This window comes from Paramormyrops kingsleyae, chromosome 9, assembly GCF_048594095.1.
Source record: "Paramormyrops kingsleyae isolate MSU_618 chromosome 9, PKINGS_0.4, whole genome shotgun sequence".
NCBI lineage: Eukaryota > Metazoa > Chordata > Actinopteri > Osteoglossiformes > Mormyridae > Paramormyrops > Paramormyrops kingsleyae.
In genome coordinates this window covers 23,814,057-23,839,762 of record NC_132805.1, presented here as the reverse complement: position 1 = coordinate 23,839,762, position 25,706 = coordinate 23,814,057, and the positions used below count along the sequence as shown (strand labels likewise).

Here is a 25,706-nt window from a genome sequence, read left to right as displayed (position 1 = left end):
TTACCACACAGCCTGACCAGGTGTACAGAGTGTTCGGGAATTACTACACAGCCCAACCGTGTGTAGCGAGTGCTCGGGACTTACCACACAGCCCGACCAGGTGTAGTGAGTGCTCAGGTTGATTACTTGGTTGTTTTCTGGCCTGAGAACTGCCTCTTTCTGGTAACAGTCCTGTAATTAAACATTGTTTTAATCTCATGTGGATGTTTTCTTATTTTATCTCTGTGTAGTGACACACTTTTGCCGCTCTCCTGCACCACTAGGTTTCTACAATGCAAAGATGCCTCTGACAAGGGGACAGGAGACACTTTAATATTGGGGGGGGGGGGGGGAAGACAAGCCCACACCCCTGCCTTCTGACCTTGTCGGGTCTCTTGTAGACGGCTGGCCACTGAGAATTGTCATCGAAGTAAAGGAGGATGTTCTGGCAGCAGCGGGACTGTTGGGAACAACAGGAGGCAGTAAGCAGGGGCGGCCACTTTGGGCTTAATCGGATAAACTAGGACACAGGATTTAAAAAAAGCATCTAGAGAAATGAAGTGCAGGAAGTCGGGCAAAAAGGAAAGAGGGAATGATGGGAAAGAAGTACAAACAGGCAGTGATGAGGGATGACAGAACCCGAGATACTGACAGAGGTGGACTAAAGGAGAACTGAATGAAAGGAGAACTCAGGCAGAAGGTGGATGACAGACACCGTGAGGCAGGACAGCAGTCCAAACAAACCCAGATGGCCTCTCGGCACACCCCCTACCTTCGGGTAACGGAAGCGGAAGTCCAGTCTTCCAAAATCGGTGAGAAAACAGAACCTTGTAAGGAAAACCCAATCCTGATAGGAGAGAGAGAGAAATGGGGGGGGGGGGGCAGAGGATCTCTTATGTAAAGACTGCACCTGGATATAATAGTGGACACTACAATGCACAGCAGAGACTCACAGACAAAGCACAGCAACACAGCAGCCTGCGCGGTTAATGAACTGAGGATTTTGCACAGCCCTAGATCTCAGGACATTAATGATGTCTGCTAAACTCTAATTCAGGCCTGGACACTATCAGCATTAGGAGAACACCAACCTGTAGGGCATACAAACGCTCTGCTGCAACAAGACCTCTGCAGTGCCATGGCAACTGCCGCTTAGTTTGCAGCTGTCATGGAAACCATAGGAGGCCTCCCTCCTTCCGGCATGTTCTGGGCTTAGGGCTAGTCAGCGCCGGGACTGGCGGTAAAGAAAGCCTGCGGGCGAGAGGCCCATGCCCCACTTTCTGGCGACGATCTCCTGGCTTCCCTCAGACTGCCCGAGGCTTCTCTCTAGCACCTCTTAACAGGCCAATGGCAGAGCCGCGTTAATCAAGAGCCACGTCAATAAAGCATCCGGTCACATTAAGAGTAAGTCACACCCCTCAGCCTTCCACAAGCAGGCACGCATACCTCTCCACCAGGCCTCATTACGAATTAATCACCAATCTACTAGTCAGTCAGCCAAGGATGGCTGTGTCTTTAATGATTCATTATTCCAGTTACATGGAGGTGTACACAAAAATGTACTATCCCTCTAAGTGCCCTTGGCAGGATCCAAATGCCTGGGCATCACCCTCCTGCCTATCCTGAGCTGGCCACTGTGTTAGCAAATGGTATTTTAAAAAGAGAGATCAATTAGTTACCTGCTTTGTGCACAGCAAAGGAGTAGGCTCAGATAACACTTATATCCACACTTATCTGCTTTAACAGGTAAAAAGTTCATTTCACTGGCACATCTTGCATTTTTTATAAATTACAGCAGGATACAAATACAAGACTCTTCTCTTCCTGAAGAACTTCATACAAAGTCAGAAAGAGGCTGAACCTGCATTAATTCCCGCTTAAAATAATGATTTGATATTGTCAGAAAAAAAAGCAATGTTACAGAAGCAAACATACAAAGAATAATTATATGGACAAATAACAGTATTATAAAAATATGTGAAAGCCCATTTAGAAATGTTTTCTAAAATGTCTATATATTGCTGTCAGAAAATCAGAGCACTAACTAAGTCATATATTTAAAAGACTACAGGCTTTGGAAAAGGGGGGACATTCCGCTAATAAAAAAGAGGAATATTGCGTTCGGATATTTTGGCGCAACTAAACCAGTTAAAAAAAAAATCGTTGGTAAAGTGACATGTTTAAAAAGGGGACAGATCGGCGACCCGATTTGATTCACAGAAAAATGCGAAGCTGCGTTTTAGTTAGTGATTGCATGACCGGTTAATGGCTCCTTGTCTAGCTGCCAGTTAACTGGTTACGATCAAGACAGACTAGATCAAAAATGACAAATGACAAAATAACACGCGTGTTGCTACGTGACGAAACCACGGCGCGCATCGGCTATACGATTGAAAACGGAAGCCAAATAAAGGGGTTTTATTCATATGGAGTTTCAGAAAGCATGCTTGGATCTCTCTGACCGCATCGGCGGCTGCCACATATGCAGGATAGACAGCGACAGATAAACACACACACGGCACGGTCATACTGATGCGCTTGTTTGCAGGGGGTTCACATGCAAATAAACAAATAAATATAAATAAAAGTAATTAATACGCACGCAGAATTAAAACAGTACCCCCATTTTAGAGTGCCCAAGACTAGGCAATCATGCAAACAATCAATGCACAAGGGGTGCGCGATTGCAACACCGATCGGCCAAACATAGCACGCATATATGTGAACGGATATCAATAGACAATTAATGTAGGGCTAACCTCTTTTGTATTGACGATTCCTCTGACGTACTTTCCCAGCACAGTAGCGACACTCAAAACACTCGATACCACAGCCAACTTAAGCACTCTTTCGCACACCTCCATTTTTACCCTTCTCTCTCTACCTCTCCTGTCGCTCCTAGGCTAGTCTACCTCTAAGTTAGCAGGGAGAAAAAAAACAGTTTGTGGTGAAGGGATAGGAAGCTGGAAGACGGCGGAAGCGCGCACCCGTCCTCCGCCAAAGCATGTGCCCCCAATAGTTTTGACGAGAGCGCGCTCGCATAAGAATACGCGCCCCCGATACCTTTATTCCTCCTCACTGAGCAAGCGGGAAGCGCGTCCCCGGGCCAAGATTGCGACACATACGGACAATATTCATCTCTGTCACAGATGGCAAGAATGAACCATAAATTTATACATATATTAACTTTTTAGTATTCAATATTCAATGCTATAGTACCAGGTTTACAGCAAATGGCTGCAGTAACATTCATACAGCGATCAGCCATAACATTAAAACCACTGACAGGTGAAGTGAATAATATTATTTCCTTACAATGGCAGCTGTCAATGGTGCCATTACATACTAGGCCTACAGTCAGTTCTTGAAAGTGATGTGTTGGAAACTGGAAAAATGGGCATGTGTAGGGATCTCAGCAATTGTGATATGGGTCCAATTGTGATAGCTAGACAACTGGGTCAGAGTATCTCCAAAACAACAGGTCTTATGTTGTCTTCTTGGTATGCAGTGGGCAGTACCTACCAAAAGTGTTCCAAAGAAGGCCAGTCGATGAACCAGTGACGGGGTAATGGGCACCCAAGGCTGATTGATGCACATGGGGAGCAAAGGTTAACCTGTCTGATCCGACCCCACAGTAGAGCTACTGTAGCACAAATTGCTGGCTATGACAGAAAGATACCAGAACACGCAGTGCATCACAGCTTGCTGAGTCATGTTTTCTGTCCCATGTGGATGGCCGGGTGTTTGTGCCATTTACCTAAGGAAGAGATGGCACCAGGATGCACTATGGGAGGAAGGCAAGCCAGCAGAAGCAATGTGATGCACTGGGCAATGTTCTGTTGGGGAACCTTGGGTCCTGGCATTCATATGGATGTTACTTTGACAGGTACCACCTACCTAAACATTTTGCAGACCAAGTACACCCCTTTACAGCAATGGTATTCCCCGATAGCAGTGGTCTGTTTCAGCAGATAATGCGCACTGCCACACTGCAAAAATTGTTCAGGAATGCTTTGAGGAACATGCAAAAGAGTTCAAGGTGTTGATTTGGCCTCCAAATTCCCCAGATCTTAATCTGATCGAGCAGCTGTGGGATGTGCTGGACAAACATATCCGATCCATGGAGGCCCCACCTCATAACATACAAGACTTGAAGGATCTGCTGCTAATGTTTTGGTACCAGATACCAATGGACATTTTCAGAGGTCTTGTGGAGTCCTAGCCTCGAGGGGTCAGAGATGTTTTGGCAGCATGAATGGGACCTACGCAATATTAGGCAGGGGGTTTTAATGTTGCGGCTGATCAGCGTATACTCACAAGTAAAGGCAGTAACTGAAGATCTAGTATAAGTACAGTATTAGCCATATCCTCCTGAGACCCAAGGAAAAAAGTGTCCTTCAATTGTAGATTATTTGTCTTTGGAGGAAATAAGACATCTTACAATTTAGATTTTTTCAAATTTATTCTTATTTTAATTTCACAGCATGTTCTCTTTAGTGTACAACAAGAATAAATATGTTTCCCAACATCAGTGAAAAAATAAATGCAAAAATACAATGTCCACTACAATGGACATAAATGAATAGCTCGGGTCTCAGGAGGATATTCTGGCACCACAAATAACAATGCTGACCACAGTTACTGTTGAATTTATGAGTGTATTATATAATTCACATTCAAATTATTTTGGAAGAAAAAATTAGTGAGAACATGAATTGTTATAGGTGGAAATTAGGAGAACATTTTAAACTGGATTTGAGAAAGCACCTTGCACAGCGTGTAGTTAGAGTATGGAATAGTTTTCCTTTTAGTGTATTGCAAGTTAAAACCTTGGGTTCCTTTAAATCAGAGCTAGATTACATTTTAACAACTTTAAGCTATTAGTTGAGTTCTCCCCAAACAAGCTTAAGGGGCCAAATGACCTCTCGTTTGTAATTTTTTTATGTTCTTATCGTAATGTGTGTGGGATAACAGCTCAGGGAAAAAAAGCAAGTTTGAAAAACATAAAATTGTCAAAGGGGAATATGTTGGATATTTTTATTTAAAAAATACAGCAATAAAATCATAATGTTTGGTGTATATAAGTTTGTATCTTATAATCTCCGGCATTTGACCAGTCCTGAAAAATCCATTATATTTAACAATAAAAGCAATGACAACATAAGGATGATTACATAAAACGAAGTTAACATTCTACAGAATTTGTATCTAAAAAATACATTTGTTTTAACGCATATTTGCACTTGAGGTGGTTTTAGAGTAAAAGCAAAGTGTTTTCTCTCTCTCTGTCTTTATGGTTTGTGGTGGTTTATAATGTTATTGTTCAAGTTTTGTTTTGTGTCTAAAAGCAAGCATATACGTTTGGTTTCAACACTGGTAGGGACTAAATCAGCCCCGAGCCCCCCACCCCCCAAACACACACAGTACACCCACAGTCATGTCAGGGACTTGTCCCTACTGTCCATACCCTAATCCATGCCCTTATCTTAAAGTGTCAGCTTATTGAATGGAAGATAAACTGCTTCATTTTAACCTATAACCATGACATTATGAAAAAAAATGAAATAATCTTTATGGATAAACCTTCCCCCCCCCATTATCCCTTTTTGCTAGACAACAGCTAAATAATTGGGGAAGAGTGACAGTAAGCGTAGATAAACATCGACACCATTAAATGAAAACAAATTAATAATCATCATTCATTTACTAAAAAATGCTAGATCGATTCAGCAATAATGCAATATTAGCATCCTGTAAATTAATTATGCTACAAGATGCCACAGATACGTAAATTTAAAGTGTTCACTATATTCCAGTTAATTATTGGTTCGGATCGTTAGCATGCATTATTCAAAGGTTTATAAAATATACTTAAGTATCATATGAAGTTATATTCATATTCATCTTTTTCACATCCATCCAGACTTAATGGAAGATGATATTTAATTTGCTTCCTAATGACAACTTATCCATCTGAAATCTTTCTTCTGAAAGGTGAAACTTCACCAGCGCAAAGGGACTCAAGTAAAATGTGTGAGGTTGTCAGTTTTGCCCACAAGGGGGCACTGTGAAGGTACATGGCCTCAAGGGGTAGATATCTGAAGCTTAAGTGGTAATGAGAGAGGTGTGCTGCTCATGCCCTTGGTGCCATGGGCCTTGCCGAGGCAGGGACCTGCCCTTATCTTACAGCTACTGTAATAAACCCAAACCAGCTTTTTCTTAGATTTATTGCAATTGCCCCTTATTAAAGAGGACAAAAAGTGAAAACCGCACAAAAACCGCATACCTATTTAGCAGCTAGAAGCAAACAAACACACGACACATCGCTCCCTGTCAACTCGCACAGTTCTGGAAAGGCATTTGGCGGAACTGGGGCCGACCCGCTAATCAATATCACACTTCACGGCAGACCCTGGTAAAGTGCAGAGCAATTACAAAACTTACACAATCACGGTAAACTTAACACAGAACACACACAAGACAGACCGTTCCCCCCCCCCCCCCCCAAGTCTCTGGACCACTTGAGGCCCACTGAAATCTGCAATGCAAATGGCAGTTCCTCTCCCTCGACGTTCATCACTCCCACTCAACCAAGTCACTCCAGATCATAGCAAAGTCAACCATCTCAAAAACACCATATCCTTTTAGGTGTATAATTGATAAACACAGGTAACTAAATGCAATGGAGTGTAACTCATTAATAGAGATGAGGTATAAAAATCAGGGCCTTATTAACTCACATGCTCTAGATCATGGTCAGAGAAGGTGGTTGTAGCATTTAGGGATTTGCTCAAATTAAGCTCTGAGCCGTCGTCAAGACCGGAGAGACCTGCATAAATGGGTCGATGTCACCCGGGCCGCCTGGGAATGCAGGTTCTGCACAGGAAATCTGTCACCCCAACACACTGTTGTGAGTTTAACATACCCTGATGATCTTACTCCGACGATACACTTGATTCTGCCAAACTGTTATGGTTCATAAAAAAAAATAACAGTAAACTGACAAATCTCCCCTCCACAAAATGAAAGCAATAACTACATTCCTATAACAACACATTAATGAAATAAATGGAATACTATTAAAGAACTGAATGCATACAGTTTCTGGATATAATTTTTTTTTTGTTGTAAAAACACTGCATTTCCAGTTGCAATTACCCAGCCCTCCCGTTATGGTTTCTGCTCTTGAGCTGGTCATTTGGATCTGCAGTTAATGAGCTTGAGCGCATAAGGCAACATGCGTGACGAGAAGACACTTCCTCCAGATCTCGCTGTGCGTGCCGATGGCATCTGTGTGCCCCCCCCCCCCCCCAAGCCTGTTACTTTGACTTCTCTGCAGCGAAGCGGTCATCTGTCCTTTGCAGTGACACCACATTTGGCGCCAAAGCGGCTCAGAGCCGGGGTGTGTGGGCACATCTGCGTGCCGCACCTGGTGCTTGTGCTTGTGTGGGTGAGAATGATACCTGCCTATAGTGTGAGCATATTTGCAGATTAAATGGATGCCATGGCAAACTCAGTGGATTCACGCGCAGTCGGCGTGCATCCTCTCGTGCAGTGACGGCGCTCGGGAGCTTGGCCCCTGTATTCCTGGTCAAGGCAGTCTGAGAATGGGCTCCTGTGCTTTCTCTTCAGTTTTACTACCTCACCTGTTCCTCTCCCTCTCCTGCTCCCCCCACCTCCATGCTCCTCCCACACAGTGCTCCGCTCTGCTCCTCCCTTCTATGCCCCCATCTCCCCACACTAAGAATTCCTCTGTTTGTCAGCCTCCTCCACCCCTGTTTCGGGTGCTCCCCCAGTAGATGATTCCTCCTCCTGGATGATCCCCACCGGCAATCTAGCGGCTCCACCTATGGGAGTCGCAGCACCCTGATTGGTCCTCTGGAGCTTCCGGTGCCTGCGATTGGCCGGAGGTGGGGCCTGGTGGACGAAGACTTCCCGTATTTGCTCCACGCAGACGTTGGTGGCCTCTCGTGTCTCCCTGGAGAGCTGAGACAGACTGAGGAAGCCGTGAGGAAGGTCCTCAACCACACACAGGGTCACCGGCTGCTCTATATTCCTCAGTCTCTTGGCGAACATGACGGAGTCATCTAACATGGGGTCCAGGGCGCAGGCCTGAGAGCCAGCAGGAATGGGAGACATAGGAAGGAGGTAGTGAGAAGGATGTTTTAAAAGACAGGGACATGTTAAGTAAACAGTACCAAAAGACAGATTATTAGCTAAGGGAAGTAGGAGCCAAGACATCAGTATAAACAAGAAAGAGTTACAGGGGTGAGGATCAGGGTGTGGAGGAGCCCTCACCACTATGTGGATGGGTGGGAGGCCTCTCAGCATGCTGTCTGGTGCCAACAGGGGGGACATGTAGGGATTGCGGACGATGGGAGAGCTCTGCATCCTCATCTCAGCCAGCCGTTCCGAGCGGAGCGGCTCGAAGCCCTCAGGGAATTCCCGGGAATACGGCTCGCCTGGGCTCTCCTGGCCACCGGGGGGCAGGGATACCAGGCCCATGCCAAACTGCTCGTCCTCCGCAGTGAGGAAGAAGCTGACGTCCTTGATCTGGGGTGGGGTGGGGGGGGCGGTGGTTGAGTGAGAACACAGAATTATGTATGGCAGCAGGACACAGCCTCCATACTCTCTGAGTGACACATGAAGGGCACAGCACAACGCCAGCGAGACCCAGAGAATCATCAGTTCCACTGTGTCTAATTGGCCTGGTCAAGGTTGAGCTTTAGAGATGGTGCAGGGACACGTTACCCCATGCTCTGAGGGCAGGGATGGGCTGCGGTCTCTGTGGGAGCTCAGGTCCAGGCAGGTCTGGCTCTTCAGCGACTCCTGGCGCAGGGAGATTTGCGCGGGGTCTGAGTACGGGGAGCTGATGCTGGCCTCCGAGACGCTCTTCCTCATCGTGTCTGAAGCGGGGTGGGGGGCGGGGGGGGGGTTGGTTAACAGGGGGGCAAATCAGGCTTTTGGGACAGAGATGGAGGGGGAATGAAGAGAAAGGAGCATTCTGGGATGCACAGATACACAAGCAAAATAGCGCTGCTCCAGGGAACAGAAGCAATCAATAAGGCATGAGAAAGTCACATTCACAAATACAATGGGGGGGAGGGAGGGAGCAGACTCACAGGTGGTCAGCAGGAAACAGACGAGAAACCAAGCAGAGAGAGATGCTCAGAAGCTCAGACAAACATCGACGCATACAAAACCTGACAAGGGCAGAGAATGCTAAGAATCACTCAATCTTAGCATGGCACCCAACATGGTAAGCTAAAGACATGAAGATGACATTACCATAAACGGACAGAAGGGGGCCCCACACTACAACAGGACAGCACAGGACAAATGTGGAACCTATGGCTTGCTGAATCACACAAGCAGGGTGACACCAAGCACTGGGGATGATAGGGACAGGCTGGACAACATAGTGTCATAGCAACAAAACTGTAGATGACACGGAAGAGGTGCTGGAATCTATTACTGAGACCCAGGTTTGTGCTGACAGATCATCTCATCAGAGCGACAGGTCCAATCGATATAACTGCAGACAGCTACAAAGTCACGCAATAATAGCGAGAACAGTCTGCCTTTCAGAATTACCACATCTGTGTATGCAAAAATAAAACAGATCCTAATTTGCATACTAATGATGCATGTCAGCTATTCTAATTCTAATTGCAGGTTTGGGCTAAAGTATTAAACTGTAACTAAGAAGTAGCTAAAGCTTTAACCAGCTCTATTAAAACATTAAATAAGTTTAAATCAGGCGAATGACCATAAGAGAATAATCACTGTTAATTGTTATCATGCAAAATATCTTCCACTGTCCAAATTCCTTCCTTATGTGGCATGCTGATCAGCTGGGTGGCTGATTATGCAATCATTTAAGTGTTTATGTTAATAAAATATGTTTAGCAATGTGTTACAGAAGATGTTTTTTTATTAATTTGTTATTATGCCTCGCCATCCATCCTGCGGCTGTGTGTCTATTAATCCTGCCATCGTGCATCAAGCACCACGTGCCTGCACCGGTCGGCCGCTGCATTGAGACATATATTTCAACCCCTGTATTAGCTTAGTCATTTCATCTTGTCTGTATTAGCTTAGTCATTTCATCTTGTTTGTTTGACTCATCTGCCGGCCCCTGGAGGATGGGCTCCCCCTTTGGGTCTGGTTCCTCCCAAGGTTTCTTCCTCTTAGGGAGTTTTTCCTTGCCACCGTTGCCTTTGGCTTACTCAATGGGGGGTCCTTACGAGGCAGAAATGTAAAGCGCATTGAGACAATGTAATGTTGTGATAATGCGCTATATAAATAAAATTGAATTGAATTGAATTAATTATTATAAAAAGGTTTACATTTAGCCTGACAGTATAACTGACTTGTTTTAATATAGCTGATCCAGCAGGCTTTATTAGATTATTGATGATGTATAGTTCTGGGGTACTGCGAGAGCCTCGCCATCCCTGCCTCTTAGCTGCCCTGCTGCGAGAGCCTCGCCATCCCTGCCTCTATTCTGCTCTGCTGTCCTGCTGCCAGAGCCTCGTCATCCCTGCCTCTTCGCTGCCCTGCTGCGATAACCTCGCCATCCCTGCCTCTTAGCTGCCCTGCTGCGAGAGCCTCGCCATCCCTGCCTCTTAGCTGCCCTGCTGCGAGAGCCTCGCCATCCCTGCCTCTTCGCTGCCCTGCTGCGATAACCTCGCCATCCCTGCCTCTTAGCTGCCCTGCTGCCAGAGCCTCGTCATCCCTGCCTCTTCGCTGCCCTGCTGCGATAACCTCGCCATCCCTGCCTCTTAGCTGCCCTGCTGCCAGAGCCTCGTCATCCCTGCCTCTTCACTGCCCTTCTGCGATAACCTCGCCATCCCTGCCTCTTAGCTGCTCTGCTGTCCTGCTGCCAGAGCCTTGCCATCCCTGCCTCTTATCTGCTCTGCTGCAAGAGCCTCGCCATCCCTGCCTCTATTCTGCTCTGCTGTCCTGCTGCCAGAGCCTCGTCATCCCTGCCTCTTCACTGCCCTTCTGCGATAACCTCGCCATCCCTGCCTCTTAGCTGCTCTGCTGTCCTGCTGACCCAGCTCTCCTACGTTTGAATTTAGCCACAATTATACCGCTGAGAATAACAGCTAAGAGAAGCTGTTCCTGGTCTGGAGAAGGGGGTGACTTTACGATATTTGTGAAGGACTGGTTGCTAGTTAGTGGACCCACAAGTGCCTACATGCCCCCCACCCCAATTAAGTGAGGAACACCTGTGGGCTGTTTTGTTAGGTACAGTCACCAGTCCTGTGGAACAGCATCTGCACTGCTAAAGACCATATGCTGCTGACGGCTGAACTGAACTGCTACAGGCCAAGGCGCATGCTAAAGATTAACTACCTGCCTAAAGGCTAGCATGTGCATTGCTGAAGCATAATGGATGAACTGTACTGTCAGTGTTGTTACTATAGCTAACTGCTCAGGCACAGTTAGGCCCACAGTGTGAGTTGCAGAGCTGGGTGGGAACTGAACTGTCAGTGTAGATACGCTAGCTTCACACTCCCTTATGGTATTTGAGTGCTGATGTTTCAGGGACTCCCCATGCCTCTCCCTCCTACTTACGCTGCCATAGCCATATCTGCTGGAGCTTACATACCGGACTCACCTAACTGTCTGCACTGCCTCTAGTCTCCACTACTTTGGTTAATGCTCTTTTTTTTTTTATCCTGGAGACATAAATAAATAAATAAATAAATAAATAAATACTCTCTCTCTCTCTATATATAGAGATATCCTGCCTACCCTACTGCCTGCAGCTCCTCTACTACCTGTGACGCCCTTCCGGCCTGCTCGCCCTTCTGCCTCCACATTTAAAGTCGAATCTTAACATTTGGATTGTGTAACTAAGGATTTTGCCACCTTGTTTATTTCATTTCCTCTGTCAGCCCCTGGAGAATGGGCTCGCCACTTTGAGTCTTGTTCCTCCCAAGTTTTCTTCTTGCTAGGGAGTTTTTCCTTGCCACTGCCACCTCTGGATTGCTCACTGGAAACTTTGGCCAGGGATAACGTAAAGGTCTTTGAGACACTGTAATGTTGTGAAAATGTGCTATACAAATAACACTGAATTGAATTGAAATGCATGCATGTCTATGGACTCATATGTGCATGGCTAATGGATAACACTTGCACTGCTACAGACTTGCATTTGAATTGCTAAAGGATAATTTGATAAAAGCTAACATCTGCATTGTACTGCACGCAGGCTCTTTATATACCAAAGCCATACCACTCAGAAGGGGGCTGTACTGCTCCAGCTGAATGCTAACAATGCTCAGACAGGCAACAAGAATGAAAAGCATTGTTTCTGCAGGATCGAATATGGAAGTCAACCCAAAAGAATGAGAGAATTGACCTTTACAAATAAACACACTTTACAGATTCGTTGAACAGCTTCTTTGTGTCGTACATATTGGAACTTCTAAGACTTGTATATGTAAGACAAGCTCAAATTTGTATCGTTAGCAGAAACAAAGGGGCTCTTGGAGCACAAGGTTGTGCCTGGTCTCCCTTGACTGGACCCGTTGTTCCTCTAAATGTCCGAGGGTGCCTTGTCTGCTTAGCCTAAATAAGCAGATACAGAGCAGGCCTGTGTCCCAGTGCTGGTAATGTTACTTATTTTTTAGTCCTTTCAGTAGCTTCAAAGACCAGTCAAGACTCACTGCTGCACTAAAGAAAGGAGACCTGGTGACATGATGCCATAAGACAGCCCTAGGAGATTTAAAGTTCAAATGGGTCAGGAGAATCCATTTATAATGATTCTAATGTCATCAATATCTGTGATTGACATCTCAATAGCCAGTCCCCTGCAGGAGATGTCAAACGTGGAGGAGAGGAAGGTGGGGGATGGTTTGGGAGGAGACCATGGTGGTGGCTACGTGAGACTACACACAACCTCCTACCAGGAGCAGGGACAGAGCTGGGAAGGCGGAGCAAAGTCATCACAACGGTCAAACGGCGGCTGAGACACGCCAACAGGCGGCAACAGACTGCAGAGATGAGAGAGGCTAGGAAAGGAACAGGGCAGGACAGGACAGGACAGCGGAGGCCGAATCGACTGTTAATGTACAATAGCAGAGAGAAGCTGTGACACTTAGCATCTCAATCCTAAAATCAGGGTGTGTAAGTCATTAGAAGTCAGCTGCATATACGGCATGCGTATCAGCAAGAAAATGAAGCACAATAACTTTGTTAAAGTCGACTAAATGGTAAATATGGCTGCCAGAAAAGCCAGCGGAGAGAGATGAAGAGCCTGGAATCACATTTACCATGCCTGCCAATGTCCCACAAGGTAGGCTTATGACTGACGTCATCCATACAAACACACTGCAAGTCAGTGCCACCACTCACGCACACACACATGCATACACATGCAGACATGCATGCATGCATGCGCACACACACACACACACGCACGCACGCACGCACGCACGAGCAGGGGTGCCAGTACCGGCGGAAGCCCGGTTCGGGTCCAGCAGGGCCTGGATCCAGTTGGACGCCCCCTGCTTGAAGTCCCTCAGGAGCAGGGCTGTGTCCCTCCTCACCATGCCAAGTGCGCTCACTTTCTCCACCTGCTTCTCCGCCTGCGGCTCCATGCCTAGGGCCAGAGCAGGAGTTGGAGGTGAGTGGGCCAGAGACACAACATCGAGGATGGCCCAAATTGCAGTGTGAAGCTACATTTAAAGACCTCTCTTTCACATTTACATTACTTAATTGATCAGCAATTATCAAATTAAAGCCTGTAACAAAAAATAGCTAATTCCATTAAACCTTGTTACACCCATAAAAAAACCATTAAGCGTTATTTAGAGACCAGCATCAGTCGTCAACGTCAGACAGCGAGCAAGACGTGCTAAATGTGTAAAATAATGGTTTAGTGCTAATTCTGTTCAGTCTGTCAAGACAGTCAAGAAACAGGCCACAGGTTGTTTTGCTAATCTCTAAACTAGCGTCGCAGATTATGTTATCAAGGATGTTAGATTTTTACTGGCTAGAGTTTTTAGCTCATTTCATCCATGAGTTTTATGTTTAACTGTAACAGGAGGTCACAAATCTTCCAAATTATAAAACACATTCCAGAAAACCGCAGTGATATGGACAGAACGTGGGAGCAAGTTTCCCTGGGGCACTGTATTCTTAGGATTACAGTCGGATTCTAGAAGCCTTGGCGTAATGTGGGGTCTTCACATAGTTATCTGACTTCAAAATAGGCCTCCTGCTGATTCAGCCCCGTTAATATGGATGCGGCTGTAAGTGGCAGCAGCAATACGACAGCTCACCGGCATAGGCGCTGAGGCATCGGGATAGCACGCTGAGAGGCAGCAGGGGGTCCATGAGGGTGAGCAGGCGCGAGGGCGAGGCGTAGGCTGTCAGCAGTGTGGCAGGGTAGGCGACCATGATGCCGTCGGGCATACGCACGCCATGCGCCGCAGCCCGCATGGACACCGTCAGGCACAGGTTACCCCCGGCGCTGTCGCCAGCCAGGCAGACGCTCTCACCCGTCCATCCTAGCCAGGGGAGAACGAGTGTGACAGTGTTAACATGACGTCCTGTCTGGGGCTCCCCCCTGCACTCCCCTCCCACCATAACCCTGGAATGGATCAGTGCTTTGAAGTTGGATGGATGTATGGTTGGATGGGTTAGCACTGGTGCTGGGTGGTATGCTGGTTTTCATTTCCCGCACATTATGAATCTTTCATATACAGCCATATTGTAACATTACTCTGAAACTCTGAAACAAAAGCAGTAATGCTTCAGAAGGCAGCAAATGATATAATATTGTTCGCTGTTAGAAGCGCAATGGATCACTGTACAGAGTGTATTGAGAGGGGACGCCTGTCAACTGTGCATTTAGAGGTACTGCTTCAGTCTTGGATTATGTGTAATATAATTAAGTCTGCAATTAAATCCCTCATTATGCAAAATCCCTCATTATCGATTTATCTTGGTAATAATCATGTTTGTTAAGCAAACATGTTGCTACCAAGCTAAGTATACAGTTATCAATAAAACGGGTCACTATGTAGCAAAATATACTAGTCCAATAAAGCTTCTTATCAAGCTAAGTATATAGCTGTAATCAATAAAACATGTCGTTATCGAGCTGAATATATATTAAAAATCTAATAAAGCATGTCGGTTATACTATGAAGCTGAATATAAACTTTTTTATAATAAGAACACACCTTGTATTTTATTGATGCAAATGCTTAATGCTGAGGAAAGGGTGAACTTGATACTATAATATACCGTGAAATTTCCACAATCTTTTAAAAAAAAAAAAATTATATAAACTTTTGGTCATGCTGCCCAGTACTAGTTAGCACCATGTAGCAGCACTGCACTAGGCATGTACCAGTAAGAGAAAGAGAGATCGAGCGAGAGAGAGAGAGAGAGAGAGAGAGAGAGACACACACACACACACACACATAGACAAAGGGAGACAGAGACAGAGAAAGAGTGAGAGAGACGGACAGAGACAGAGCCAGAGAGAGAGAGAGACGGACAGAGACAGAGAGACAGAGAGCACACGGGGCCCAGCATGAAGGACCGGGGGCAGGTCTTGACACTCACCCAGGAGGTGGTGGTTCTTGAGAGCCCAGCAGTAGCCGTAGAAGCACTCTTCCAGAGCTCGGGGGAAGGGGGCCTCGGGGGCCAGGGAGTAATCCACCGACAGGATGGGCAGAGCCAGCTCCTGGGACCAGCTCTTTAGGTACGGCTGGAAGGGGGAGAAGGAGGGTGGGTGCTCAGAATAATACCCTGCAGGGAGGGCAGGCTCTCTGATGGTACCCCATGAATCAGGGTCCAGATTCCAGGAGGCCAGATGGGCTGTCTGCCAGAAAGAGTGTGGGCTTGGTAGAGCTGGGCGATATGGCAAAAAAAATTATCACAATATTTTTTCCTGTATTGACCGATGTCGATAATTATTAATATTATAGTTTCACAATGCTGTTCCATGTAATAATGTAATAATCAAAACAATAATAAAAATAACCATATTCTGACAAATAGAATTAATACATTTAAATAAACAATATTAGTAAACAAATATTTATTTGCCAACAAATTTTACTGTTTACATACAAAATTCCCTTAAAACTATAAAGGTTATTGATTTTCAAGTATTCAAAGAAACATAGCTCAAATGAACAAAACAATATAATAATGTAACAATGTGCAAAACTGTATAATATTACAAATATGTTAAAGGGCAAACATAAAATAAAGCAGGTCTCTTAAAAACTTTTTTAAATTATGAGGTAGAAAAGTATCTAAACCAAACAAAAAAAAAAAAAACACATTCAAAAAAATGCTAAATCATGATTAGATTTTTCTGTCCGGCGCTGCAAAACGTCACCACGTCACATGGTACAAAATCCTCGCGAGAGCAAGACAACTTGAGACAGATCGTGCAGCACCTCTCACCCGGCTGCACAAACTGGAACCGCCTCCGTGACGACACAACTTTGCCATTTTTGGCTGAAGAGTTTAGTCACATGCATGACGTTTGCATCCCAGGAAGTTCCAGTGCGTTATCTGCTGTTTCTCCCGAAAAGCACGTAAAGCAGTGAGAACTGGTTTTCAGTTCATTTACCTGGTAAAATAAAGTTTAAATAAGTTACATAAATGCTCTAACAGTACACGTAAGTTAGTGGTCTATTTATTGTTAGTTACTGTAATGTTGCGCTGATTTATTTGTTTAATCGTCCTATCTGTGAAGAAATGCATTGCTTCTTTAAGGGAGGATGGGCAAAATTACAACATCGTCGGTGATTGGCTGTTGTGTTGGCGTTCAGTAAACCTCTGCTCAACAGGCCATCGAATTGTCTGTCTCAGCGCATTCTCTAAAACGGAGCAAACTTGGTTGATCAAATTTTATAGTCTGTGTGTATCATCATGATCGTCCTCATTTTTTATCGCTAAAAAAATCGAGATTGTTTTATCACCCAGCACTTAGGGCTTGGGGAAGCAGGATCAGAGCGGCTGGAACAGAGCGGGGAGAAACATAAGCTCAAGCCTGGGGGCCACACTCTGGGGGGCCCCATCCTGGTGTCACTATTGGCATGGTAACCGAACCTCTCTGAAGCCCGTGGCAGGACAATAGGCTGGTGCTGGGATAGCAGGTCATTAATTACAGCACCTGCAAGTACAAAGGTGCTTTACGGCGAAGGAAGACAAAGGATGGCGTTGGGCGAGCTGGAAAACAGAACTGAAGGCTGCCAGTGCATCTAGGCTGCCTCTCATTACTCGTCTGAGATGCTCCTTCAGCGCTATCTGAAATTTTATCTGGAACCTTCCGAAGACACAAATCTCCATCCCAGGCACCAGCATGGCACCCACAGCACATTGAGTCCTAGGCCCAGAGCTGTCACTTCCCATGCTCCCCCCATGCTCATGTGACAGATACCTCATGTGACTTGGAGGTCTGCGCCACGAAACCCCCGCCGTGGTAGTGAACCAGCAGCCAGGGCGAGGGGGGGCTGGGCCGGGCCCTTAGGCCCAGCGAGAGCCCCTCCGAGCGGGAAATGGCCAGCAGCTCCTCGCTGTCCTACAGCGACAGAGACAGGAAAGATGGAGAGAGGAGGTGGAATAGCACACAGCTCTGACGCTCACTAAGGGAAATTAGTTTCATTACACCATGCTGCCTCATTTACCTGATCATACTTATCATCTGGCATTATGCCAAAAAGCAACTGAAATTCACTTTGAAAAAGAAGACAGAGTGAGAGAGGGAGGTCGAGTGAGACTGAGAAGAGGGAGAATAAACAGCAGACAGGAAAAAAGGAGCCATGACGTCATTACCTGCCCCTCCCGTAACTCGTGGGAAATGAGGCGCATCTGAATGGGCGCAGGGCCACAGTGCGCCACCGGAGGGCTCACGGTGACCGAGACGAGGGGGTCTGACATGTGCGGCAGGTCGAAGGGGTCAGGGGGGACGGACAGGGCACGGTTCACACGCACCTGGGTGGAGGTCATGCTGGCCAGGCTCTGTGAGGATGGGGGACAAAAGGGACAGAGTAATGAGCAGCTGAGCACCGGCTTCATCCACAACATAAAGAATAGGGAGTAGCTGCTGAAACTCACCATGGAACTAAGCCCGAGCTGATCTGCGCTACCCCCCCCCCCCACTTACCGACAAGACCTCCATCTCTGTGATGTTCCAGAAGGACTTCCAGAAGTGCACATCCAGGTTCTGCGTGATTCGCTCAAACTCAGCCCCGCGTAGCTCCGGGTCGATGGCGTACTTTCCAGAGGTGAAGAAGGAGCTGGCAGCCACCCCTGCTCAAAATCAAGAGGGGCATGAGAGATGGAAACACACATGCTGTTGGGAAGGAATTACAGAACAATCTGGAAGGGGGGGAGGGGGTTAGGAAATAGGGAAAGGAGGACACCTGCAAGAAAGAAAATATCTACAAGGAGGCTAAGTGCAAGGAGCACACATCTGGGTGGGAGGGGTCATAGTTAACAGACTGCAACTCAACCCGAGACAGTGGGGGGGGGGGGGGACAAGAGCGAGGTGCCGTCCCGGACAGCACCTTGCAGGGGCACTCACCATATGGAGGAGTGCCCGGCTCCACTGCGTGTGGGGGCGTGTGCAGCATAAACATACAGAGGGGTGGGGTTAGGGCCGTGGCCTGCAGATCCCACTAGCGAGCGAGCACCCCAGCTGGGCCTGGGGAGGGGCAAGGGGAGCAGGGGACTGACCTATTCCAGATTGGTGCCGCTTGTAGTTCTCCCCAAAAGACACCAGGCCAATGGCAATGGTTTGCAAGAAGGGCCGGATCGCCGGAGTGAACTGGGGCAGACAAATAGGGAGGGGAGATAGAGGGGGGAGAGAGAGAAAGTCAGAGGGGAAGGGAGAAATGAGGGAATGGAGAGAGATAGGAAAAAATATTCAGACAGGGAGGGGAGTTAAAGGGGGGAGAGGGAGAGAAAGAGAGAGAGATGAACAGAGATGGGGAGAGATAGTGGGAAAGAATGTGTGAAGGAAAGAGCAAAGAGATAGGGCGAAACCAGCAAAGTGGGGAGACAGAGAAACAAAGAGATAGAGGGACAGTCAGTTCCTCTTAAAAGCAAAATCAGCAGCTCCCTGATGCTGTCTGTATAATACTGGGGTGTGACGGCTCAGAGCTGAGGAGGGCAGGAGCTGGGGAAGGCAGCAGGAGGCGTACCTGGAAGCCCAGGCAGCGGCCGTAGAAGCAGCCCTTGTGCATGGAGGCGTATTCGCGCACAAAGCTCTGGCTCAGGCCGCTCTCCTCCTGGAAGAAGAGGTTGCCGTGGCCGTTGTCATGCAGCAGGCGCTGGGCCAGGTACATCAGGGCCCGCAGCTGGCACAGCGCGCTGCAGTAAGCCTCCATCTCGCCCGCATTGTGCGCCGCCCGGAAGAAGATGCTGCGCCGGCTGGAGGAGATATAGCGCCCCTTGTGGATGATGTGGAGAAGGCAAGAGCGCACCACCTGAGTGGAAAGGTAGAGCATAAACCCCACCATTCAGGCATCGTTTAAGTACCTAACCTGGGTGTGGGTCACGAGGTGGCCTGGAGTATATTCCAGACAGCAAACGGCACTGGGCTGGCTATGCCCAGGCCAGGATGCTAGGCACTCCCACCACCCATTAGCCTGAATCTGTTTTTGGCCAGAGGCAGCAAACTCATGCAATACAGAGGATCACGTACAGGCCCCAGGTAACAAAGCAAACCAGCAAGGCATCCAAAAACACATGAGCACATGGTGTAACTGCGTGTGTGTGTGTGCGTGTTCCCTCCAAAACATGCAAGCACATCATGTAACTGCGTGCGAGTGTGTGCGTGCGTGTTCCCTCCAAAACACACGAGCACATCGTGTAACTGCATGTGTGTGCATTTTGCCTCCAAAATATGTGAGTATATCATGTAACTGCATATGTGCATGTTCTCTCAAAAACACGTGAGCACATCGTGTAGCTGAGTACGTGTGCATGTACATGTTCTCTCCAAACATTGTGTAAGTGCATGTCTGAGTGTGTGCGTATTCCCTCCAAAACATGTGAAAACATCATGTAGCTCTGTGCATGTGTGTATATGTTCACTCCAAAATATGTGAGCACATAGTGTAACTGCGTGTGTGAGAGTGTGCATTTTCCCTCCATAACGCAGGTGCACCTTGACCAGAGAACGGTAGCCATTGGCAGGAGTCTGGGGGTCAAAGTCGAAGTGATGGTAGATGGCCGCGAAGCCGGAGACGACGGGCTCCAGGCTGCGGGCGTGCTCCTCAATAAGGGTCAGGGCCTCTACCAGCCGCCGGGCAGCATCCCCCTGTGGGCCTTTGGGGCCCCCGGTGAAGAAGGCGACGTTCTCCTCACACACGGAGTACAGGGCCGAGAACACAGCCTTGGTGTCCATTACTGGAGGAGGGAGGCATGATGTCAGAGAGGGGGAGCACTTGATTTGAAGGCACAGAGGAACGGTTAATTATGGGTTACATTCAGTCTCAAGCCTTCGGAGCGATGAACAATGAAGCAGACGTAACAGCCAGCAGGAGGGTCACGTGTGCAGACATATGGGCTATTCCGAGCCGGCTGCATCAAGTTTTCAAACCCTGTGCGCTGTAACACCCGTGGGGGCTGCAATTCTGGTGCTCCATCCCCAATGTGACCACACAGATGACTGCCACTGTCCGTTAATCTGCCAAACCTATCACTGTTTGCAGCAGCAACCTGGGCAGGAGAGGTCAGAGAGCTGCTGCCACTGACACTGCTGGTGAAATGCCTCAAAATCCCAGGATGGGCCATCTGATATGCGAGGAAACTGATCGGGGCTGGATGCTGAGGTTTCCTGTCATCTCCTACAAAGGCAGGGGGACTCTCCCAGAGGAGAGGAATCATACTTTTGATAGAAAATGAATATAGGAGCAGCACTGGGTGTTACCCTAACCCTCACTTTCACTCTTGCTCCTCTCCTGATCAAACGTGGCCTGCTAACAACACCCCCCCAACCACCACCTCTTTTCTGTCCTTTCCCTAGCCAGATATTATCCCCCTTGTCCTTATTCCAAATAACTCCACTCCATCCCTGGGTCACGGGTCTGATGTCTATAGTTAGCCAAAGACAGAGGGGCAAAGCTGTGCCAGTTTCAGAGAATGAGGGTGCGATAGATAACATAGATTAGATAACAAATAGAATGAAGGTGCGAGAGAAAGACGTGAGAGAAGGAGAGAGGGGCAAAGCTGTATCAGCTTCAGAGAATGTGGGTGAGAGAGAGAGAGAGAGAGAGGGGCAAAGCTGTGCCAGCTTCAGAGAATGAGGGTGAGAGAGAGACAGAGAGGGAGGGAGAGAGACAGAGAGATTCCATTTGTGTGAAGGTCTTTGTGCCACTCCTAATAAGTTTACTGTTATTCAGAATCAGAATACAATGGATAATAATGCAAAAAATTTAAAGGCCCCGTGTCAAAAGAACAGAAGTTGAAAATATAACTGATTACGTTTCCTCAGAAACAGTTAAACCCTGAACAGGGCTAATAACACCAAACTGAAAACAAAGACTGGATGGAAATCCCCTAAACAGGCAGGGGAGGCAGTTTGTGTAGAAACCATCGCCGCTGGAGTGCTACAGCTCAGCCAGGCCTGAACACCAGCTGCGGTCCCTGCCGCTTTCCCGACCTTTTCTTTCACACGACAGCAGTGGCAACATAGTGTCATATTCCAAATCACAAAGCTAATAATTCAGTGTATCCAATCACCTAATTAATTATCCAGCTCCAATAATACAAAACACAGGCATGCAGGAATCTTTCCCCAAACGAGCTTGATGGGCCGAATGGCCTCCTCTCGTTTGTAAATTTCTTATGTCCTTATGTCCTAGGCCTACCTCTATGGGGGGTGGGGGGGGTGGAGGGCATGTGACCCTGTAAGTTTCAGCAAATTGGTACTTCGCGATTAATACTTCTTTGGCGAGCCTAGTGACTAAATTTCTTGCATGCAACAGTAACAACCCACAGTGTGTCTGGAACATAAACCAGTGGCACACACGTGAGACCACACCCTGTCAGACATTCCTATAGCCACTAACATTTGGAAGCTGAAGCCAGGCCTGAGGAACAGCCTAGAGCATCCCCGCACCACAGCAGACCCCAAAATGTACCAAGGCCACACATCCACAGCAGCATCAATGTTTACGTTTCTGTAAAAATGGCAAAGTGACACGCTGGTGTGCTGTGGCAAACCCGGGCTGTATTCCACCACCAGTCTCCACAAGAAAAGCCCCCTGCACAGCTGAGTAGCCACTCCTGCAAACACCAAAAGCTTGTGAGCACCTGACACCCAATTAATAAATAAAGACCTTAAAATAGAACATAAATTATTAAGCATGAGGAAAGCGCCGTCCCAACCAGTCTCGCATTAAGAACACAATGCACAAATGGCACTTGGGTGACTTTGAAGCACAAGGTCATTAAATGCATAACCTAAAATCAACAAAGAGAAAGAGAATTTTCAGTGAAGTTGCTTTACCAGCGTCTGAACCCATGGATTTGTCCTTGTCCCGTCTCTCCCTGGTAACTATTTCCTCTCAGAGACAAGCACGAGTGAGAGAGAAAAAGAGAAGGAAGGAGAGGGAGGGTGAGGGAGGGAGAGGGTAAACCCTGATATTGGACACCGCCTGTCTCCACAGCCAAACACTTTCCTCCACAAAGCTGGTTTCCATCCCCTTCTTTGTTCCCTCCGTCAACCTTTGTCCCACTCCCAAACATCTTCGTTTCCTCTCTCCCCATTAATTTTGGGGCCAGGATCTGATACATAACCCTGTCAACAACACTCTCCTTTACCCTTCTACACCCACTCTGCCCCCCCAGGATTTGACGTGAGGTGTTTATCGACATACCATCGCTGCCTGTGCTGCATTGATATAACCTCTCACACAGCTGGGAAGGGGGAGGCACATAGATATGCTTGCCCTTTGACAGAGACAACAAATGGAAGGGAGAGCCACCAGCCACGTGTCCCCCCGCCCCCCTCCACACCCCACATCTACACCCCAAACCCCTACCCTGCTGTTTACCCTCCTCTAAGCCTCACTCCCTTCAGAGAGAGCCCAGAGCCTCTGTCTGTGTGTGTGTATGTGTGTGTGTGTCAGTGACCTTCAACACAACCACTTCTTCCTGTGGGGGCAATACAAAAGCAGCCTGCTTTGGGAGGGCACCTGCATTTGCATTTCAGAAAATTTACAGTAATTAAGACAACTAATAACTACAACCTTGAAGAGCTTAAGTGTGTAGAAAAAATCATTTATAACAGAATTAATTCAGTGTGATGTTTATTATATGTTAAGTGTACTCATTATGACCAGTTCACTACAACAAATTCCTTGGACAAGTTGGGTTCCTGGTGAATAAAGTGTCATGCTGATTCTGAATAATTAACACAAAAAGTTTAGACCGGGGCTATTCAAATTGTGGTCCTCAAGGGTCAAGCACTGCTGATTTTCCAGCCTTCCTTTACCTGTGAACTAGGTGTAAAGCCTCTGGCTAATCAGAATCAGTAATTATTAAGCTAACTACCTGGGAGAACTGAAAACAAGGCCTGGATTTGGAATCAAGGGCCAGATCTGAATAGCCCTGGCTTAGACCATACTGAAAGCATGTCCAATCTGAGATGTCATATACCCTGTGCTTCCTAGGATAGGTTCTGGGATCACCATGACCTTCAACTAGACAAGAGGTTATGGAAAATGGGTGGATGATCAGATATGACAAAGACAAGAATTTCTATTTACAAGATGCTTAACAAAGGGAGAGGTCAGAAGCCATACATTTGCAGTGTTTCAATTTTTGGACGGCCCTGACACTGCTGGCCAAATACCAGCGATGGGATGATGGGATTTGGCTGCTAGGCTTTGCCACAAATATGCACACAACTCTGCGAAAAACAGTATAAAGCAGGACATGGCTTCATTTCTCTATACCACATAACCCGTAGTGATGAGACTTCAAACAGACTTTTGGAGGCCCTCTCCCACGGCTTCAAAGCCTTCCAGGCTACCAAGATGGGGGATGCAATTCTGGCAAACATTCTACATGGACAAACAAGTCCACCACGGCTCGAGATTTATTTACAAGTTCAGTGTGGCATTTCGGATGCTGACCTCTGTGAGCACAGAGCCGCTGGGTAAAAGCCACAACCAGTTATCCCAAAGTACAAAGCGACACAGTAACCAGGGGACATGCCATCGTCATGGGAACAGCACAAGTCCAGCTTCACAGTCCTTCAGATTACATCACCACATGAAACGCATGACAAGTACAGAAGGTATGTCCACGTATAACACAAGGGGGACACATCTCACAAACCTTGTGGCCTTTTAAAATGTTCAACACATTCATGCCACTCAGCTCTTTACCGGACTGATTAAACCAAGCAGTGATTAGGCCAAGCTGGCTCAGTCTTCATTCAGCTCCAACGAGCACTAAGCCCTAATGATGCATTGCTACCTACACTTACTGCAGAAAATAAAAGGATTAGTGATTATCCATCCCCCAGCCCCTTAGTTACATATCCTAACACCCAAGTCGTACTGACGTGTTGAAGGTAGAATCAATGTCCCCTTTTGGGGAGCTGAAATGACACACCGTGCCATGGAGAAGAGGTTGGGAGGAGACTTGCAAAAGGAAGCCCGTCAGTAGCTGGGAGATATTAAAGATCAATTGTTAATAACAGAATTCGCTTTCAGTAGTTCGGCTTACTCACCCTTTAGGAATCTGACAAGCTAGACTTACAAATAAAATATTTGTAACATGCATACATTGTATACATGCAATCGGTGTGACATCACCAAGATCGAATCACGGAAGGAGCACACTTACCCAAAGTACTTTACTGTGTATTGATCAGTAAACAATCTTTAGACTGGTCAGCATGCAGGTTAGCAGTGCATTTACGTACTAAACAAGCTACTTGACCCTTGACATGCAGGTACTTATGCATTTTATTTCAGAGGACAGTGAATTCCAACGAAAACTACATATGAATTGTAAAAATAAAAAAAAAAGGTCGGAAGCAACAGCAGTAGGCATCTGTATTACAGCATTATTATAACCAACTAGGATATTATAGCCTAGAGACTAGTTAACTAACAACTAGCGACAGCGTTCATCTCCTGGTTCGGCTCGCTCAGCCTCTCCAAAGTGCCCAAGACGGCTTACCAACGCGGCGCCGAGAATGGGTGTGCCTAGACGCCTGGTTACCTTTAGTCCCGTTGTCATTGTGCTTTGAGGAGCGTCGCTTAGTCACTCCATTCTCGCCGCTGAAACTTCCTGCCTCCGTCCCCGTCGCCATCTTCCCCCGCCGGCGTCAGCGGGGCTCGCTCAATGCACGTGCACGGCAGGGGCGCGTCACAGCCGCAAGCGAAAATACTAGCGCAAGGCCAATCGGGGAGCTCGAGTGGCACAGCGCGAGCCAATCGAGAACCCGGTACCCCTCGACCCCCATGCTAAAACGTAGTTTTGGGGTCTGTGAGGCCCAGGCTACACTTCAGGTGCGTTTGGTTTCAGGGGAAGTTCGGCTCTTTTCAGAGAGCCGGCTCTTGTGGTACGGCTCCCAAACGGCTCTTAACGGCTATTATTTATCATCTGTAGCCTCATATTGTAGCCTAACTTGGCAAATATGAATGCTTTGTATGTTGATAAACCCTTTTGCATTTAGTGTTTTTATGAGAAGCCGTATAATTGCCTAATTTTGT

At 47.1% G+C, this 25,706-nt stretch overlaps 1 protein-coding gene across 3 annotated transcripts in view; it reads right to left on the bottom strand.

Moving 5' to 3' along the window:
- Positions 1 to 25,361, bottom strand: part of LOC111854848 (hormone-sensitive lipase) — a 36,410-nt gene extending 11,049 nt beyond the window's left edge. The window contains exons 1-16 of one of the 3 annotated variants that reach the window (XM_023833294.2): positions 25,213 to 25,361; positions 20,138 to 20,379; positions 19,170 to 19,454; positions 18,703 to 18,793; positions 18,131 to 18,276; positions 17,800 to 17,985; positions 17,405 to 17,545; positions 15,571 to 15,715; positions 14,277 to 14,504; positions 13,448 to 13,594; positions 8,731 to 8,885; positions 8,262 to 8,532; positions 2,739 to 2,785; positions 752 to 826; positions 362 to 439; positions 85 to 171 (exon numbers count right to left, since the gene is read on the bottom strand). In XM_023833294.2, the coding sequence (XP_023689062.1) occupies positions 85 to 171; positions 362 to 439; positions 752 to 826; positions 2,739 to 2,785; positions 8,262 to 8,532; positions 8,731 to 8,885; positions 13,448 to 13,594; positions 14,277 to 14,504; positions 15,571 to 15,715; positions 17,405 to 17,545; positions 17,800 to 17,985; positions 18,131 to 18,276; positions 18,703 to 18,793; positions 19,170 to 19,454; positions 20,138 to 20,379; positions 25,213 to 25,303 (2,415 nt within the window). In that variant the 5' untranslated portion in view covers positions 25,304 to 25,361. Of the gene's footprint in view, positions 1 to 84; positions 172 to 361; positions 440 to 751; positions 827 to 2,738; positions 2,786 to 5,002; positions 8,092 to 8,261; positions 8,533 to 8,730; positions 8,886 to 13,447; positions 13,595 to 14,276; positions 14,505 to 15,570; positions 15,716 to 17,404; positions 17,546 to 17,799; positions 17,986 to 18,130; positions 18,277 to 18,702; positions 18,794 to 19,169; positions 19,455 to 20,137; positions 20,380 to 22,483; positions 22,987 to 25,212 lie in introns of those variants that run through there. The other 2 variants (XM_072716587.1, XM_072716588.1) reach the window with 2 other exon arrangements.
- Between the last annotated feature and the right edge of the window lie 345 nt (positions 25,362 to 25,706).